The sequence below is a fragment of the Erinaceus europaeus genome, chromosome 14, assembly GCF_950295315.1.
Source record: "Erinaceus europaeus chromosome 14, mEriEur2.1, whole genome shotgun sequence".
Classification (NCBI taxonomy): domain Eukaryota; kingdom Metazoa; phylum Chordata; class Mammalia; order Eulipotyphla; family Erinaceidae; genus Erinaceus; species Erinaceus europaeus.
This window is the reverse complement of record NC_080175.1, coordinates 78,683,880-78,704,326: the sequence shown is the minus strand read 5'-3', so window position 1 is coordinate 78,704,326 and position 20,447 is coordinate 78,683,880. Positions and strand designations below refer to the sequence as shown.

Genomic DNA, 20,447 nt, shown 5'->3' with positions numbered 1-20,447 from the left:
ACATGATGCTGCCCTACACCCCTCAAATTCAAAAGTGTTTACTAAAGCGTGTGATGGGGGGGGCACAACCAGGAGGCCCCCATCCATCCTTGTTCTCATAAAGTCTCTCAGATTCTCCTTTGTTGATTCCGTAATTTGCACTTACAGAGGCAGTGCGGTGCCCAGTGTGGAGAGCTAGGCAGACATTATCTTAAGGGTTATCTCGTCCACATATGAGCTGGTTATATTGGGCAAGGAATTTTTTTTGGAGATTTAAAAAAATATTTATTTATTTCCTTTTTGTTGCCTTGTTTTTATTGTTGTTGTTCTTATTATTGTTGTTGTTATTGATGTTGACGTTGTTGGATAGGACAGAGAGAAATGGAGAGAGGAGGGGAAGACAGAGAGGGGGAGAGAAAGATAGACACCTGCAGACCTGCTTCACCGCCTGTGAAGCGACTTCCCTGCAGGTGGGGAGCTGGGGGCTTGAACCAGGATCCTAACACTGGTCCTTGTGCTTTGCACCACCTGCGCTTAACCCGCTGTGCTACTGTCTGACTCCCAGGGCAAGGAATTCTTTGTATTCTCTACTTCTTCCTCTGAACAAAAGATACTGTTAATGCCTTCCTTATTATTGCTTGATAAGTAAAATATATTTTTCAAAACAGTGAATTAATTTAGTCTAATGATCCATCAAGAGTAATCCATCTTTAATTTAATGATTCATCTAGAATGAAATTCTAGAAGAGAAAGTATTGAGCACCGATCTTGGTACATATTAAGTTCTTGAAAAATAATTCCTTTCTCTCCATATCTTTCCCCCACCCCTCCTATTTTTGCCAGAATTTGTGCAGTGTATTATACTGGATAACACAAGCCTGTCCTACACTTTGCCCTTGAGATATTTGCCCATGGAACAAGGCAGAGATGTAACCAGTGTTCCACAACAGGGGAACATGAGCTGTCCAATAGGAGGCAGAAGAGGGTAAGATTGATCAGTGTTGGGCTCTTTGAGAAGCCAGGGAGGAGAAAGTAACAGCTGAGAAAGAACTTTGTGAATAGGTAGGATATTTTTACTTCGTTCCCTTCTTTTCTCTTCTATCCCACCCCCTCCCTTTCTTCTTACCTAAGTAAAGAGCCAGAATTGAAAATATCCAGGGGTGGCAGAGAAGGCTAAAAGCAAAGTCTGCTTAAGACCCTGGCTCTGTTTTCCTCTGGCTCCATCCGCTGGCTTTAACTTAATCCTCAGGTGGATTCATACCAGAGAACAATCCACTGTGTCTCATGAAAAATTTTCTCCCAAAAAGCACCTCATATGAAAACAAGTTTGCATACAATTATTTGTAAGGGTTCACAGACCTTCTGGAACCCACTCATTAGATCCAGGTTCAGAGTGTATAACAGGAGATTGCCATAGTATTGGTTTCCTCCTCCCTCTTTTAAAAAAAAAAAATCAAGCTACAGAATGCTTTTGGGAGATGGGTAGTGGCACACCTGGTTCTGTGCACATCACAGTGCACAAGGACCTAGGTTCAAACCCCCAGTCCCCACCTGCAGGGTGGACGTCTGTTGGCCCCCTTCATTATTTATATTTTTGACTGCAGTAACTGTATTCTTTTCCCTCTCTGATATCTGATAGGATTTCACAAACCCCTGGCCACTGCTCCAGGTAGCTCAAACAAAGATCCTTAGCCCAGGTTCTCATGAAGCATCAAATATAACAACAAGTTTGAGCTACCTGGGGCAGTGGCCAGGGGTTTGTGGTCACAAGTGCCTGGCAGGAGAAGTAGCATTTAGTTCGAGATGACCTGGGCAGTGACCAGACTTTTGAAGTTGCTAATGCTCAGCAGGATAGCAGGGAACAGAATCTGGCAGTCTGAGGGCCTTTAGGGAATGCTTCTCCCAGAATCTGCTCTCGGAGCTTGTTCCAATGGTGCTGGGCAATTTCCCAACACAATGGGAACTAAATTCCAATATGGCTTTTTACAAGGCTGTTCTCAACAAGTTGTCAGGAGAATTGCTGTTTTGATTCCCACCTGGTTTATACCTTTTAGTTTCCTGCTTTTCTTTTCCCTCATGTTGTAAAGTGATAAGCACAAACGTGTGATAAGATCAGGGTACTGGGACTAAGATACAGCCTGCCCCCTTACTCAGAGAATAAAAATTCCAGACCATTGAGATCTCTTCCCTGTTGTGGATAGTGGTCACACTGAAGTCCTTTTTTTCCTTCAGGAAGGGTATCTTTCTGTCCCCACTGCCTGGATGCTGCTAACTTTTTGTCACTTGCTTTGCTGTAGAGTCTCATTTGTGATTCAAATCCTTCCTTTCTTCATTTTTATGAGGATGGGAAGTTAATGGTTTACATTGACACATGCCTACAATTTCTCATCTCCACATGAAAGTTCTCTGCAGAACACTCTCACCCACAACCTAGCTCTTCTTACATCAGCATGTACCAGGACCCCAGGTTCTCTTCAGCCCTCAACTCCCTCTCCTTCCCCAGAGGACTTTTCTTTGGTGCAATACACCATGTCTAGACCAAGTTTCACTTTGTGTTCCCTCTCCCTGACTTTATTTATTAAGTGCTGCTTATAAGTGAGGCCATTTGCTATTTGTCCTTCTCTTTTTGGCTTATCTTACTTAATCTTATATCCTCAAGTCCCATCCAAGATGACACAAATGAGATAACTTCATTTTTAACAGCTGAGCAGTATTCCACCATGAATATATCACATTTTTTAGACACTCATGAAACAGTAAATGGAGATAGAAGAGTATCTTCGAGAACTGGTATTGGGAAAACTTAATTGACACATGCAGGCAAATGAAATTGGACGAACACATACAACAGTGCACAAAAGTCAACTCAAAGTGGATCAAAGACAGGGACGTTAAACCAGAAAATAGACACATAGAAGAAAATATCGTAGAGCACTTCATAATCTATGCTTCAAAAATGTCTTCTAAGACTCAAGTTCAACAACAAAGAAAACATGAATAAAAATAAAGTCAATGGGACTACATCAAACTGAAAAGCTTCTGCACAACAACAGCTACCAACACTCAAACAGAAAGACACCCTAAAGAACGGGAGAAGATCTTCATAAATTATGCTCCAGATAAAGGACTAATAACAAAAAATACATAAAGAACTCAGTAAACTTAGCACCATACCAAACCAAACCAAACAAGAAACCCTAACACCGTTAGAAAATAGGGTGAGGACATGGACAGAAGTTCAGAGGGCCGACAGTCACATGAGAAAGTGCTTAAAGTCACTGATCATCAGAGAAATAAATGCAAATAAAGACAATGAGATGCCACTTTATATCTGTGAGAATGTCATATGTTAGAAAGAACAATAGTATATGTTGGAGAGGATGTGGGGGGAAAGGGACATGGCTGATGGGAGTGTAAATTGGTTCAACCCTTGTGGGAAACAATCTGAATATTTCTCAGAACACTAAAACTGGACCTAACCTATGACCCAGCAATTTCTTTCCTGGGGATTTACATAAAGGAAACAAAACTACCTATCGGAGGAGTTCTATGTGAACATAAGTTCAAATCCTTTTCTATTTGGGCTTTTTTTTTTTTCATGTATTGTACCTTTGCTATTTTGCTGGTAGGAGAAAATACAGATTCTCTCTACTTGTCAATTTGTTCCCACCCTCTTTCTCTCTCTCTTTTGAAAAATCAATCAATTAATTAATTAAGTTAAAATATTTATTTTTTCCCTTTTTGTTGCCTTTTTTGTTTGTTGTTGTAGTTATTGTTCTCTGTCTTCATTGTTGGATAGGACAGAGAGAAATGGAGAGAGGAGGGGAAGACAGAGGGGGAGAGAAAGATAGACACCTGCAGACCTGCTTCACCGCCTGTGAAGCGACCCCTCTGCAGGTGAGGAGCTGGGGGCTCGAACCGGGATCCTTACCTGGTCCTCGAGATTTGCGCCATGTGAGCTTAACACGCTGAGCTACCGCCGGACCCCCAAAACATTTTATTTATTAATGAGGAAGATGGGAGGAGAGAGAGAGAAAGAACCAGACATCACTCTGGTACATGTGCTGCCAGGGGGATTGAACTCAGGACCTCATGCTTGAGAGTTCAATGCTTTATCCACTGTACCACCTCCTGGACCACCCCACCCTCTTTCTCTTCCTATTTCTTGTTTAAACTTAAAAGGGGACTCAGAAGGGTTTTTTGTTTTGCTTTGTTTTGTCTGTTTGGTGCTAAGTTTACTGAGTTATTTATGTATTCCTGTTATTAGTTCTTTATCTGGAGCATATCGAACTGTCCTGTATCTCTCCCCACCTCTCTCAATCTCTCTCAATTTTTACTTTATCATTGGATAGAGACATAGAGAAATTGAGAGGGGAGGTAGAGGTAGAGAGGGAAAGAGACAGAGACACCTGCAGCCCTGCCTCAACACTTGTGAAGCTCCTCCCCTGCAGGTGGACACCAGGAATTTGAACCCAGGTCCTTGGGCACTGTAATGTGTGCACTTAGCCAGGTGACCCACCACCTGGCCCCTGTCCTGTATCTTATCTTCGAAACAGATATCAGAGCCAAACTTGCGTGGGTGAGGAGAGTAGTAGGTTAGCAGATAGTGATGAAGGAAGAAGATGGTTCAGGCCAAAGGTATGACATGAGCAGAGAAAGACAGTATGCCTCAGGCAAGTTTAGGGATGTGTAGAGAAGGCTAGTAAGCAGGTCCAGCTGTGGAGGGGTTCCATCTGGGAGAGTCCTGATGACAGTTTAGAGCCAGGTGTGTAAGGCTTGTGAGGCTTTCTTTGGTTTCTTAAGGCAGTGAGGGGCTGGGAGATAGATAACTTTGTAGCCCATGTGTCTTACCATGCTTCGAGCCCTGAGCTTGAGTCACGAGAGCACCATGAATGGCACTAGGGGAGTTCCATGGGTAGTGAAGCAAAACTGAAGTGTTTCTCCATTCCCAAATAAAAACAGTGAAGAACCTGGGCCGAGGAGGCTGTAGAATTGCACACAAACGAGGCCCTGAGTTCATATCCTAGCACCATATGAGAAGAAATGCAGTGAAATCACTAAACATAGCATCTGTCACACTTCCAATTGGATCCTTTTTCGGAGATTGTTGGGTGACTGTTGGCACTAATGAGTGAGCACAGACACTGTGTCTCTGCTCACTTATGCACCTGCCCCCACCAGCAGCAGCTGAAGCCAGCAGTAGGCAAGGTGTATTGGAGAAATGGATTGATGGATGAATGGGTGAACAAATGATTTCTTGAGTAGAGAAAAATTCATTTGGATCATGGTGCTCAGAAAACATGAGCTTCAGTACTTGATCTGATTCTCCTTCATGGCTTCCTTGTGTACATGCCAATAGCCACCCTGCAGGGGTAGGAGCTGGCATCCTGTTAACAAGCTGCCCTTTATCTGTACAGATTAGACCAGCTGAGCCCTCCAGTGTGCCAGTCATGCTTGCCACCTGCCAAGCCCTTGTTCTGAGCACATGATACAGTTTTCTTTTTCTTTTTTCGCCTCCAGGTTTATTGCTGGGGCTTGGCATCTGCATTATGAATCCACTGCTCCTGGAGGCCATTTCTCCCATTTTGTTGCCCTTGTTGTTATTATTATTATTGTTGTTGTCATTGCTGTTGTTGTTGTTGGATAGGACAGAGAGAAATCAAGAGAGGAGGGGGGAGAGAGAGGGGGAGAGAAAGACAGACACCTGCAGACTTGCTTCATCACCTGTGAAGTGACTCCCCTGCAGGTGCAAAGCTAGGGGCTCGAACCGGGATCCTTATGCTGGTCCTTGTGCTTTGCGCCATGTGCGCTTAGCCCACTGCACTACCACCGGACCCCCTACATGATATATTTTTTAGATAGCTTTTTTCTAATTATATTTCCTTTATCTGGTAGGACAGAGAGAAATCAAGAGGGAAGGGGAGACATAGACATAGAGAGAAAGAGACACCGGCAGCCCTGATCCACCCCTTTTGAAGCTTCCCCCTTGCAGGTGGGGGCCAGGGGGTTAACCCCAGGTCCTTGCTTGTGGTGAAATATGTCATGTGCCACCTCTTGACCCCTGGGCACATGATATTTAACTTGAGGTAGACTAAAAAAGTGTAATAATACCCAGTTTGGGAGTCAGATGACACCTTTTCACATTTTAGTGCAACCTCATATTAGCTGAGATCTCTGAAGAGATTGCCCCAGGCCCCGATTATGTTTTTCTCATCTCTACAACAGGAATGTTTGTATCTACTCTACAGGAGGCTTAAATGAATTGGCTAGTATAAAGCCACAAGTACATGCTGAGGACTCTTGATCTTCCCTTTCTTTCTTTCTTTCTTTCTTTCTTTCTTTCTTTCTTTCTTTCTTTCACAGAGCACTGAGCAGCTCTGGTTTATGGTGGTACAGGGGATTGAACCTGGGACTTCGGAGCCTCAGACATGGGAGTCTCCTTGCATAACCATTATGCTATCTATCCCTTCTTAATTTCATTTTGTTACATTTTATTTTATTCAAGATAGTATTGTGATTTTAATATGGTGCAGGTAATTTGAGCTATATAGATCTAGATAGAAAATTTTGAAAAACAAATCTAAACAATTTATCAATAAAACTACTGCTGACTGATTGGGAGAATGGCTGAACTGGGAGAGCATCAGACTTCGGGTTCAATCCCCAGCACTGCATAGTGCTCTGAATTCCCTCTCTCTCTCTCTCTCTCTCTCTTTCCTCTTTCCTCCCTACCTCATTCTGTCTCACCTCCTTCTGTCTCATGTGAAACTTTTCCTCTTATGGGTAATAAATAAAATAAAATAAAAATATTCACTTGCAATTGAAGTTACTATGAGCATTTTGTGTGTTCTCTTCTGATAGTACCTCTATTTGTGCATGGTTTATTTTGAATACTCCATGTGGCATACAATTTGGCAAGGACACACAAAAAGACAAACAGGAAAAAGTGTCCTCCCAGTCTATCCTAACTCCAGACCCCAGTGCTCCTCTCTAGCAGGTTTTTTCAATTGAATATTTTATTTTATTTCAATGAAAGAGATAGATACAGAGAGAAGAACATATAAAGAGAGACCAAAGCCCTGCTCAGCTCTGGCTTATGGTGGTGCTGGGGATTGAACCTGGGACCTCAGAGCCTCAGGCAGGAGAGTTTTTTTTTTTTTTTTTTTTTGCAGAACCACTATGCTGTCTCCTCAGCCCTGTTAGATTCTTAAGTGGCCCCCCAGAGATAGTTCACATACTTAGAAAATATATTTAGCTTTCACATCAGCTTCCTCTCACACAAGCCTGGTGTACCTGTTGCTTTGTGCTGGAGCCTCCCCTGCCCCCCAAATGAGTTCCCATCCATCCTTCACCGACGTCTCTCTGTGGGTAGAACCACACAGGGCTCTGGTGACAGGTTCTGAGGAATTGGTCTCGATTGTATATTTTTGCTCAGTGAACTGAAAGTTTGCAAACAACTAAACAGGTGTGAGAAGTCTCAGTTTCAACTGTTTTCACAGCCACTCAAGCGAGAAGCAGCCTTCTGGGTGGCCAGGACCAGCAGGCAGGCGAGGTGAAGCAGAGCTCAGACTTCTCCCCGCTCTGCCTTGGCCCTCCGTCAGTGCTTTCTGCACTGACCATTGGAAAGGATGGTCGGGCCTGCAAAGATATTTTGCATTTGGTATTAATAAAACAAAAATCAGGAATGTTCCTAGAGTCAGTTCATTCTTACAGTGTTCTGGAATGGAGGCCTGGAAGACAGCATAATTCTGCAAAGGACTTTCATGCCCAAGACTCTTAGGTCCCACATTCAATCGCCAGCACCACCATAAGCCAGAGCTGAACAGTTCTCTGGTATCTCTCTCTCTTATATAATGTACACAGTAATTCCCTGTTCATCCCTCATCCCTAAGAGACCTGTTTTTGTATAAAGATTGTTGTTATCTTGACAACTATATGTTGCCACGTGCCTTACTCTGACCAGCTAAGTCTGAGAACAAATGGCACGTGCCAACTCTGAGCCTCTGCCTGGTTCTGCCATCTTCTTTTTTTTTTTTTCCTTTAAGCATGACCACAAGAACTTTCATTAATGCTAATACCTAACTGTGTCATGTCACTATAAAATTTTCTCTGACTTTAACAAGTATTTTGATGTAGTCAAGAATTCAAAACAAAATACATACTTTGCAGCAGGGAGCTCTCTCTTATGTTTCTTTTCTTCTTTAAGTACTCCCTCCCCCTTGCTCTCTCTTTCTCCCTTGTGATGTGTTTTTTGAAGGAACTGAACAGGTCGTTTTGCAGACTTCACCACAGTCTGGGTTTTGTTGAATGTATTCCCATGGTGTCACTTTTGTTCCTCTTCCTCTACAAGTTCCTATAAGTTGCTGATTGAATCTAGAGGCTTGATCAGATTCTGTGAGCAGATTTTTAAACTCAGTACATTATGAACATTTTCCATGTTGCTTAATTTTTTTTTCTTCTCCAGAGGACTACTTGGCTTTGGTTTACAGTGGTGCCAGGGATTGAACCTGGGACCTGAGAGCCTCAGGCATGAAGATGTTTTGCATAACCATCATGCTATGTCCCTGACCCTCACTAACTATTCTTATATAATATTCTTGCTTACTTATTTTTAAAATATTTGTTTCTTTTTGTTGTAATTTTCATTTATTTGGATAGAGACAGAGAGAAATTAAGAGGGAAGGGAAAGACAGAGAGGGAGAGAGGGAGACACCCGCAACACTGCTTCATGGCTTGCAAAGTTCCCCTACTGCAGGTGGGGACTGGGGGCTTGAACTGGGGTCCTTGAGCACTGTAATATGTATGCTCAACCACCTGGCCCACTGGTATGCTTGTTTAATGACTACAAAGCTGTCAAAAATCTCAACCCACTGTCATGTATTCAGCCGCTTCTCTACTGTTAGTCATTTAGGTTACTTATAATTTTTTGGCACCTGCTAGAACTCACTGATAAACTTCCTTGTGGACCAGTCACTTCGGAATTACTGCCTTTCTGCTCTCTTTTAGTTCCTGCGGATGGTGGACGCCTGTGCCAGCTTCCTCACGGAGGCCCTGAACCCTGAAAACTGCGTGGGGATCCTGAGGCTGGCAGACACACACTCCCTGGACAGCCTGAAGAAGCAGGTGCAAAGCTACATTATTCAGAACTTTGTGCAGATCCTGAATGCCGAGGACTTCCTGGACCTGCCGGTGGACACGCTGCAGCACATCTTGAAGAGTGACGACCTGTACGTGACAGAGGAGGCACAGGTTTTCGAGACGGTGATGAGCTGGGTCCGCCACAAGCAGGCCGAGCGCCTGTGCCTGCTGCCACAGGTGCTGGAGAATGTGCGTTTGCCATTGCTTGATCCCTGGTACTTCGTGGACACGGTGGAGGCCGACCCTCTCATCAGGCAGTGCCCCGAGGTCTTCCCGCTGCTCCAGGAAGCCAGGATGTACCATCTGTCTGGCAACGAGGTGAGCCGAAAAGTGGGGGTGTTACCTGGCATCCTTTGGGGGATATGCTTGAGGCTGGCCTGCAGTATCTCAGGGTTCTTGGGTATTGAGAAGATGCTGCCTGGTTTATGCTCTGAGCCAGGCAGTGTAGATGCTCGGGACTGGTGAGCTGCAGAATGGAAATGCTACTGCGTCAAAAATATAAATGATATAGATATATAGATATAGACATAGATATGGACATAGATAGTTACAGATATAAAGTCAACCAATATCTGTGACCGTGGCAGAACAACTGAAGTTTCCAGTGGAGGGGATGGGGACACACGACTCTGGTGGTGGGAACCCTGTGGAAATATTACCACTATTATCTTATCATTTTGTAAATCAATATTAAATCATGAATAAAAAAGAAAGAAAAATAGCTAAAGTAAATTAATGCCAACACTCTGTCTAGAATCCTACCCTATGAGATAAATTCTAAAATTAAAAAAAAATGCTACTGCTTCTTCGACATCAACTCAAGGAACAGGTTGGGACAGAAAAATCACTCAAAATCGGGCGGTCAAGCAGCGGGTTAGGCGCAGGTGGCGCAAAGTGGAACGTATCCCGTCTAGAAGCTACTTCTCTGTGGTGCTGCTTTCTCCGTCCGGGAAACAGCGAAGCTCTTGGGTCCTTTCTGATGTTAGCTGGAACCAGACTCTTATAACTCCTTCTTTTAAAAAATATTTATTTATTTATTCCCTTTTGTTGCCTTGTTGTTTTATTGTTGTAGTTATTGTTGTTGTCGTTGTTGGATAGGACAGAGAGAAATGGAGAGAGGAAGGGAAGACAGAGAGGGGGAGAGAAAGATAGGCACCTGCAGACCTGCTTCACCGCCTGTGAAGAGACTCCCCTGCAGGTGGGGAGCCGGGGGCTCGAACCGGGATCCTTATGCCGGCCGTTGCGCTTCGTGCCACCTGCGCTTAACCTGCTGCACTACCACCCGACTCCCTCTCATAACTCCTTCTTGAGTTCCTGAAAGTGCCTGAAAGCTCACCTTCTGCCACTCGTCTGGTCTCCACACTAGCTCACCAGCTGGGTGATCTGGGCTTCTCTCCTGGGCTTGGTATTTACCACCTCCCCCACCTGCAGTATGAAGCTGGTACCTCCTAAGTTCTAGAAGCCAGATCTTCCGTGGCCCACCCCTGCAGCCTTCCTTAGTAACCTCCCCTCTTCTCTTTGCTGCCACAGCCCCCAGGAAGCGTAGGTGCTGTTCAAATGCCTTTCCCCTCTTCTTCATCTATTAGACTGCTGGAGAAATCATGATGCACTTTCCTATGTTTTTGTATGCAAAAATCTATCCTGACTTTTCTAACAACCCAAGACTCTTACTTCCAGAAAGCCACTTTCTCCAGCCATCTCTCTCCTCATAGCATCTGGTGATTGAGCATCACTGTTCTGCCATAGCACCGAGTGTCCATGGTAGCTCTGAAATCCTCACTCTAGCTACCTTTAGACACAGAGCTTTTCATGGTAGGAGATATGTCCTATCAGACTTGTCACCTCCAGACTTTAGGAGAGTCCTTGGTATATAGTGAAGGATTGACTAATGTTTGTAGAGTGAGTAAATGCCAGGATGGTTGGATACTCTTTTCATGTGGATCTATCAGCCGCAGCTACTGCTTCTTTCTCCTCCTCCTCCACTCCCTCCTCCTTCTCTCTCTTCTTCCCCTTCCCCCTCTCCTCCTCCTCTTTCTTCCTCATTTCTTTCTTTTCTCCTTCCCTCTCCTCTCCTCTCCTTTCTTCTCCTCTTCCCACTCTTCCTCATTATTCTTGTTCTTCTGCCTCCTTTTCCTCTTTCCATTCCCCCCCTGTGGTTAATAGTGGTTACATGACTGTAAGATTACAGTGTATACTTCCACACCACACCCACCACTAAAGCTCTGTCTCCCCATCCTCTCACCTCTCAGAGATAAACACTATAGTTCTCACAAGGTTTCTGCTTTTCCTTTCTTCTTTCCTTCCTTTTCCTTTCTTCTCTCTCTCTCTCTCTCTCTTTTATTTCTTTATTGGGGAATTAATGTTTTACATTCGACAGTAAATACAATAGTTTGTACATACATAACTCTCTCTCTTTTTAAGGGAAAGACAAGTAACATATGGTTTCACTCATATGTGGAATCTATAGAACTGATGCCAGGTTTTTCTTTTCTTCTTCTTTTTTTGCCTCCAGGGTTATCGCTGGGGCTTGGAGGAATCCACTGCTCCTGAAGGCCATTTTTTTTTGTTGTTGTTGTTGCCCTTGTTGTTGTCATTATCATTATTGTTATTGCTATTGTTGTTGGATAGGACAGAGAGAAATTGAGAGAGGAGAGGAGAGGGGGAGAGAAAGATAGACACCTGCAGACCTGCTTCACTGCTTGTGAAGCGACCCCCTGTAGGTGGGGAGCCAGGGGCTCAAATCGGGATCCTTCCGCTGGTCCTTGTGCTTCGAGCCATGTGTGCTTAACCCTCTGTGCTACTGTCCAACCCCTCCTCCGGTTTTTCTTAACAATTTTCAGAAACAGTTTTATTCAAAAGACTTATTTTTAATTTTTTTGTGTAATAATAGTTTGTATTTGTTTCTGAGGTAACCTTGGTTTACAAAGCAATAAGTGTTTCAGAAATGCAATTTTTACTTCTTCAAAATCTGTTACTCCTCACCACCACCAAATCACCAATATTCCTTATTCAAAAATTTTTATAAAGGCAAGAATAGATAGATAGAGAAGACCCAAAACATCAGCAAGAGGTGATAGAGGCACATGTTAAGTCTGTACTCATGCACACACACAGCACGCATGCAGGTATATAAACTATTACATATATATATAAACTACTATAATCTATGTGGTAGTTTCACATTACCATACAGCAGTTCTGGAATTGGTTATAAGACTTCTTCGTTAGTAGAAATCGTAGCTTAGGAATGATCTTTGACATTACAGGAACTTCCTTTTTCTTTATATCATGTTCTAGGGTATTCCTAGATCTACTTGTCACTTGTTTATCTTGAAACATATCTTTACATATTTGGTAGAATTTTTTTTTAATTGTTTATTTGTTATTGAATAGAGACAGAGAAATTGAGGGGGGAGATAGAGAGGGAGAGAGACAGAGAGACACCTGCAGCCCAGCTTCGCCACTCGTGAATCTTTCCCTCTGCAGGGGGGGGACCAGGGGCTTGAACCCGGGGTCCTTGTGAGCTATAGTGTGTGCACTTAACCAGATGTGCCACACCACCTGGACCTTTATTGGGTAGAATTTAACAGTGTAGCTATCAGACCTTTGTAAGAAGATTTGTAACTACAAATTGTATTTATATTAAAGATTATAGATCAAGGGCCATTCAGGTTATCTGTTTCTTTTAGAATGAGTTTATGGGGAAGAAGTTTCCATTTTGTAGAAGTTGCTGGATTTATTGGGATAAAGTTGTACAATGTTCTCTGGGCAACTTTTGAAAATATGTTGAGTATATATTGATGCTGTATCTTTCATTCTAAGAATTAGTAATCTATAGCTAGTCTTTTTTTTTCCAATTAGTCTGTTTAGAGGCTTAACACTACTGATTTTCTCAAAGGGTTGGCTTGTGGTTTCATTTGATTTTTTTGATTGATGTATATTTCCTGTGTCCATTGTTTCTATTCTGATTTTGATAATTTTCTTCTGCTTATGTTGGGCTTAATTGTCTCTTTTTCTATAGTATTTTACAGTATTTATTTAAAGTTGAAGCCATTGATTTGAAACACTTTTCAAAAACTTGTTAATTTTTTATTAGAGAGTGAGTTGGGAGAGGGTACCACTCTGCCATCCACACAGTTCTGGTATGTTTTTGTCTTCATTGGCTTCATCTAGTGCCAGGGTGTGGAGTCCAGGGATTCACACCTGCCAGGCAGAGGCCTCCTTCCCAGTCTTTCTCTGCCAACATTAGGAATAGCAAGAACTATAATAATTAATGAGCACTAAGGGTATTAGTGCTGCAAACTTCCCTCTAAGCACTATATAACAGCATGTTGTATATTGTATCATTCTATTTTTTTTCTTTTTTTTTCAATATTTAGTTATTCCCTTTTTTTGTCCTTGTTGTTGTATTGTTGTAGTTATTATTGTTGTTGTTATTGATGTCGTTGTTGTTGGATAGGACAGAGAGAAATGGAGAGAGGAGGGGAAGATAGAGAGGATGAGAGAAAGACAGACACCTGCAGACCTGCTTCACCGCCTGTGAAGCGACTCCCCTGCAGGTGGGGAGCCGGGGGCTCGAACCGGGATCCTTACACCGGTCCTTGCCCTATGTGCCACCTGCGCTTAACCCGCTGCGCTACCGCCTGACTCCCTCATTCTATTTTTTAAAAACACATTTATTTATTATTGGATAGAGACAGGGTAAATTTGAGGGGGAATAGAGAGAGGGAAAGAGACAGAAAGACACCTACAACACTGCTTCATCACTTGTGAACCTCCCTCCTCCCCTCATGTGGGGAACAGGGGCTTGAACCTGGGTTCTTGGGCATTGTAATGTGTGCAAGGTAATCAGGTGCGCCACCACCTGGCCCCTATTGTAACATTCTACACTTCTATTTATTTATAGAGAAATCCTGAACACACACACACACACACACACACACACACAAGATTTGGCACCAAGAACTTATGGTCTTTCAAAGAAGTTGGGGCACTAAGCTGATGAAGGGTGATGAGCTGACTGATAGATGAAGTCCAGGCAGCCATGTGGGAGCTGTCTCATACTGTACGTGTGTGTATGTGAATGTGTCGGAGGGACGTGTTGGTAGCTGTCATATCACTGAGTCTCAGAGTTCTTACCAACGTACAGAGAAGGCTGTGTCTGTAATTACTCTCTCTTCAGCCTTTGAAGCACAGAGCCTTAGTCAACTACATTTCCAACATGCTGGCAAATGTTTCTACTTCCCCTCCCCTTAGGCCCTGGAATGGAGGTGTCAGAGACTGCCCTCTGATATTAAATACCACTATGATGTTTTATGCCTAATCTCTGCTAGGAAATGACTGCTCTGCCTTTTGTTTTTGCAGTGAGGTGGGGTTAATAACTTTTGAATTTAACCTTTCATATCTGGAAAAGTATCCAGTGTTAGGAATCCAGACTTGTACTCAAATGCATCTGGGTATAAATCTTTTTGTTGTTGTTATTTGCTTGTTTGTTTCTTTTTTATTTACATTTTGATTTGTAAAAATGTGATTATTGAATTTACTTAAGATTATTTTGACAATTAAGATGCTCTACCTGTTGCTAGGTTAGTTGTTTTCTTTTTTAAAATTTCTTTATTGGGGGATTAATGTTTTACAATTGACAGTAAATACAATAGCTTGTACATACATAACATTTCTTAGTTTTTCGCATAACAATACATCCCCACTAGGTCCTCTGCCATCCTTTTCCAGGACCTGTGCTTCTCCCCCCCCACCCCAGAGTCTTTTCCTTTGGTGCAATACACCAGCTCCAGTCCAGGTTCTGCTTAGTGTTTTCTTTTCTGATCTTGTTTTCCAACTTTTGCCTGAGAGTGAGATCATCCCATATTCATCCTTCTGTTTCTGACTTATTTCACTCAACATGATTTCTTCAATCTCCATCCAAGATCGGCTGAAAACAGTGAAGTCACCATTTTTAATAGCTGAGTAGTACTCCATTGTGTATATATACCACAACTTGCTCAGCCACTCATCTGTTGTTGGACACCTGGGTTGCTTCCAGGATTTGCCTATTACAAATTGTGCTGCTAAGAACATATGTGTACACAGATCTTTTTGGATGGTTGTGTTGTGTTCCTTAGGATATATCCCCAGGAGCAGAATTGCAGGATCATAGAGTGGGTCCATTTCTAGCTTTCTGAGAATTCTCCAGACTGTTCTCCACAGAGTTCAGACCAATTTACATTCCCACCAGCAGTGCAGAATGGTTCCTCTGTTCCCACACCCTCTCCAGCATTTGCTGCTGCTGTCTTTTCTAGTGTATGACATTCTCACAGGAGTGAAGTGGGTGGGCATAAATCTTGATGCACAACTTATTAACAGAGTGACTTAAGGCAAGCTACTAACACTAGCTTGCTCTCAGCTCAGTCCTGACCTGCTGCATGGGAATAATATGTACCGACTGGTAGGACTGGTTTGAGAATTCGATAAGAAGACAGATGATAGGTGCTTAGCACAGTGTCTGGAACTGAGGCATGTCACACAGATGAAGGCTATTCTCATGCAGTTCCTTTAAGGTATGTCATGGACCATAATCAGAAACTTTCTTTCTCCAAGGCTAAACTTTCTCTTTACACTTTATACTGTGTCCTAGGTTTTAATGCATTCTTGCTCTATATCTTGCTCAGGGAGCTTTCTCATTCCCATTTTATAGACAGGTAGCTAAAACCATCAACCACTGTGATCTCTGAATTAGATTCCTATTGCCACTTGATTTCCTGTCCACTCACTGCTTGAACACTTCGGTGTCCTGCCCAGTGACAGTGGTGTAAGCCTAGAGGTTACTGCATTAACACCCCTACCCTCCCTGAACTTTCCTCTGCCCTCCTCTAACCCTTCTTGTCCTATCTTTCTCTCTCCCCTTTAACCTTGTCCTTCCTCTGAGCTCCCCACATTTCCTGGCTATCCTCTGCTCCCTTTGGGTTCGTTGCTGGGTTTTTAATGTTCCAGTATGCTCCCTTCTAGAGATGGCTGGCTGGGAGCACAGCCCAAGACATCACTAGGAAGCTGAAATTCAGGGGGAAGTGGAAGGAGGAGGATGAAAATCCAGGATTCAACATTCAAGGACAAGCTGGAGAGGAGAGTGGAGACTGGTGGTAGTGTACCTACCTGGTTAGCGCACGTGTTACAATGCACTAAGACCTGGGTTCGAGCCCCCAGTCCCCACCTGCGGGGGGGTGGGGGGACGCTTTGCAAGTGGTGAAGCAGGTCTGCAGGTGTCTCTTCCTCTCTGTCTCCACCTCCCCTCTCGATTTCTAGCTGTCTCTACCCAATAAAGAAAATACAAGAGAGTCAGGTGGTAGCACAGTGGGTTAAGCGCGTGTTGTGGGAAACGCAAGGACAGGCCTAAGGATCCGGGTTAGAGCCTCTGCCTCCCCACCTGCAGGGGAGTCACTTCATAGGTAGTGAAGCAGGTCTGCAGGTGTCTTTCTCTCCCCCTCTGTCTTCCCCTCCTCCTCTCAGTTTCTCTCTGTCCTGTCTTAACAATGACAACATCAATAACAACAACAATAAAAAACAAGGGCAAGAAAAAAGGGAAAATAAATATAAAAAAATAAAATACCAAAAAAAAAAAATCTGGAGAGGAGAGGCAGGAAATGCACTGCATGGCCAACAGAGTTGGACTTTCTAAGGAGCAGCAAAAGCAACAGCAGACCTCCTGGACTGTATTATGTACCAGGCTCCAAGCCAAGCAACCTCAAGGTGATCTTAGATAATTGCTACAACAACAAAACCTACAAGGTGGTTAGCACTAATGTTCCTGTGATACTGAAGATGAAACTGAGGCTCCAGGAGACTCAGCTTCACTTGGTCACCCCGTGGCAGAGGTGGGAGTTGAGTCCTGTCCCACTGGCCCCAGCGTCCCCTTGCACTCCCACTGTCTCTGCAGATCATTTCAGAGCGCACCAAGCCCAGGATGCACGAGTTCCAGTCCGAGGTGTTCATGATCATAGGCGGCTGCACGAGGGAAGAGCGGTTTGTGTCAGAGGTCACCTGCCTAGATCCCCTGAGGCGCAGCCGCCTGGAGGTGGCCAAGCTCCCCATGACGGAGCAGGAGCTGGAGAGTGACAATAAGAAGTGGGTCGAGTTTGCCTGCGTGACGTTAAAAAATGAGGTCTACATCTCAGGTAAGCAGGAACTAGTGGTGCTGGACAAGAGTCTGGGAACTGAGGGCTCAGGAGAGCATCGCTGCTCAGTGAATGCTACCCTCGACTCAGTGGGAGCAGGCAGCTCCGCCCAGTTCTTGGTGGAAAAGCATGCAGGAGAGGCAGGGCAGTAGCGCAGCGGGGTTAAACTCACAAAGTGTGTAGTGAAAGTACTGGTTTGAGTCCTGTGCTCCCCAACTGCTCACGGTGACTGGGGGGGGGGGGACTGTGAAGCAGGTCTGCAAGTGTATCTTTCTCTCCCCCCTCTGTCTTTCCCTCCTCTCTCCATTTCTCTGTCTTATACAACAACAGCAATAACAATAACAGCAACAAGGGCAATAAAAATAGGAAAAATGGCCTCCAGGAGCAGTGGATTCCTAGTGCAGGCACCAAGCCCCAGCGATAATCCTGAAGGCAAAAAAAAAAAAAAAAAAAAAGAAAGAAAGAAAGAAAAAAAAGAAAGCGGGAAAGTGGCACTAGAGGCTATGGTGTGTGCGTCAGGCATGGGACACTCAGCCAGGCACTGGGGATGCAGCCATGAATAAAAGAAAGAAGTCTTGCTCTTCCACTGAAGCCAGCCTCTCCCCTCCGTGTATTATGCATTTGGTCAGGTGTTTAGGTACACCAGTTTTTAAATTCAAAATTGTTTGACTGGAGCCAGAGTAGACCTGCTTTGTCACACACCTGCTACAGGTTTGTCCCTTGCACCCACCATCGTGGAGGAAGCTTTGGTGCTATACTGTTTTTGCCAGTGCTCATGTGGGTGGCCTCTCAACAGAGGTAAACCACTGACCTTCCCGTCACCAGTTCTAGTGACTGCGTGATGCAGAAAAGAAGCACCAGGGGAAACTCAGGTATGAATTTCCACTTTATTTGGGGTAAGCACAGGTTTTTATAGCAAGTAGAACAAAGGACATTTTTCAAATATGTCAGAAATTACAGGGTTCTAAAGGTCAGATACCCCTATGGTGGGGAGGGGTAGGAATGACAAGAATTGATAAGATACAGAAAGGTCAGAGCGATTAGTTTCCATGATGCAAGACATGTTAATTATCTAAAGGTATTAAGAAAAACATAGTGGTAAAACCAGTAGGGTGAGATAAAGCAGAGAAGGGCAAAACTTGATGTAAATCATAGCTATCAAAAAAAGGAAATAAAGTGTGGAGTCTCACTATCAGGATACTGGCAAGGCTTGTGATGGAGTATGCTTATGTGTGTGATCAAAGGGTGGTGAACTTATGGTGAATGAACTCTAAGTGAACTTACAAGCAGACTACCATTTGATCTGGGCAGGGGAGTGAACTAAGTGTGACAGGCTGCAGGCCTTCTATGAAGCTTGAGAGGCTAACAAGGGGAAACTGAGTCATGGAAGCTTTCCCTCTTAGCTCATCCCTAGAAGGGAGAGACTAACAAGTGAGGTGTCTGTCCCGACCTCCATCACAAGGATGGGAGAGCTCCCCTAAGCTCTACCAGGCTTTCATCACATAGTCCCACAGTCTTTCCCTCTGTCTTTGTCTCTATCTACTTAAAAAAGTTGATCCAGAGCAGTGAAGCCCTGGAGACGACAAAACAAACAAAACACTTGATCATAGACTATTTTTCTCTTACTAGTCCTCCCTTCTTCTTCTTCTAGCATTTGCCCTTCTTCCGTAGCCAGTCAACAGCGTCAGGTTGAGCCTGATGTAAAGTTTCGAGACCTCCTTTGAATCTGGAGAGGTGGCAGTCGTTGACTATGTGGGTCATAGTCTGTCTGGAGCCGCAGGGGCAGTTCGGGTCATCTCTGGCTCCCCAGCGATGGAACATAGCAGCGCACCGGCCATGGCCTGTTCCATAGCGATTGAGGAGGGCCCAGTCATAACGTGCTAGGTCAAAGCCGGGTTGACGCTTGCAGGGGTCTGTGATGAGGTGTTTGTTCTTTACCTCAGCTGACTGCCAGCTCTGTTTCCAAGAGTCTGGAACAGAGAAGTTCAGTGTAGGCATAGGGGACCAGATTGGGTGACGAGACATCAAGCATTGGACAGGGTGGGTGAAGATATCCGCGTATATTGGCAGGTCCGGTCGAACGTAGACGTGGGAAATGAACTTAGATAATGCCGCATCCCGACGAATATCTGGCGGGGCGATGTTGCTAAGAACTGGCAGCCATGGAACCGGGGTGGAACGGATGGTTCCAGAAATTATCCTCATGGAGGAATATAATTTGCAATCGACCAAGTGGACATGGGGGCTACGGAACCATACTGGGGCACAGTATTCTGCAGTGGAATAGCATAATGCCAGAGATGATGATCGTAGTGTGGAAGCACTCGCGCCCCATGAGGAGCTGGCCAGTCTTGCAATGATGTGATTCCTCGCGCCCACCTTTGCTGCAGTTTTTATGAGATGTTCGTGAAATGACAGGGTGCGATCGAGAGTAACGCCAAGATAGACTGGCTGGGCTTCATGCAGGATTCTCGTATCGCCAAGCCGCACATTAAGCTCACGCGAGGCCGAGGCATGGTGTAGATGGAAAACAGATGATACCGTTTTTGCAGTGCTAGGGATTAGTCGCCATTTTTTACAGTAATCAGATATCAGAGACATGTCTTTCGTGAGTGTTTCCTCGAGGATGTCGAACTTGGATGCCTGAGTTGCACAGCAGATGTCATCGGCGTAGATGAACTTCCTTGAAGAAGTTTCTGGGAGGTCATTAATGTAAATATTAAATAGCGTAGGAGCCAGAACAGAGCCCTGGGGGAGGCCACTTGAGACAAGTCTCCATCTGCTAGACTTGTCACCCAGATGCACCTGGAATCTTCTGTGTTGGAGAAGAAACGATATAGTGTTGGCCACCCATGGAGGCAGGCATCTTGAGATCTTGACTAGGAGACCATGGTGCCAGACCGTGTCATAGGCTGCTGTGAGATCAACAAAGACAGCACCCGTCTTTAAATTCTTCTGGAATCCATTCTCAATGTAAGTTGAGAGGGCCAGGGCTTGTTCGCAGGTAGATCTTCCTGGGCGGAAACCAGCTTGGGCGGGTGATAGGAATTTCTCTGTAAGATGGAAATACGTGACAGAAGCAGCCTCTCAAGGAGTTTGTAACACACGGAGAGGAGAGAAATTGGTCTATAGCTGGCGGCCAGTGTTGGGTCTTTCTTTGGT

At 44.3% G+C, this 20,447-nt stretch overlaps 1 protein-coding gene across 1 annotated transcript in view; it reads left to right on the top strand.

The window, feature by feature from the left end:
* The window catches only part of KLHL6 (kelch like family member 6), a 70,548-nt gene that overhangs the window by 37,108 nt on the left and 12,993 nt on the right, over positions 1 to 20,447 (top strand). Inside the window, exons 3-4 of the mRNA XM_007534042.3 lie at positions 8,986 to 9,435; positions 17,048 to 17,285. Of these exons, the coding sequence (XP_007534104.1) occupies positions 8,986 to 9,435; positions 17,048 to 17,285 (688 nt within the window). The remainder of the gene's footprint in view (positions 1 to 8,985; positions 9,436 to 17,047; positions 17,286 to 20,447) is intronic.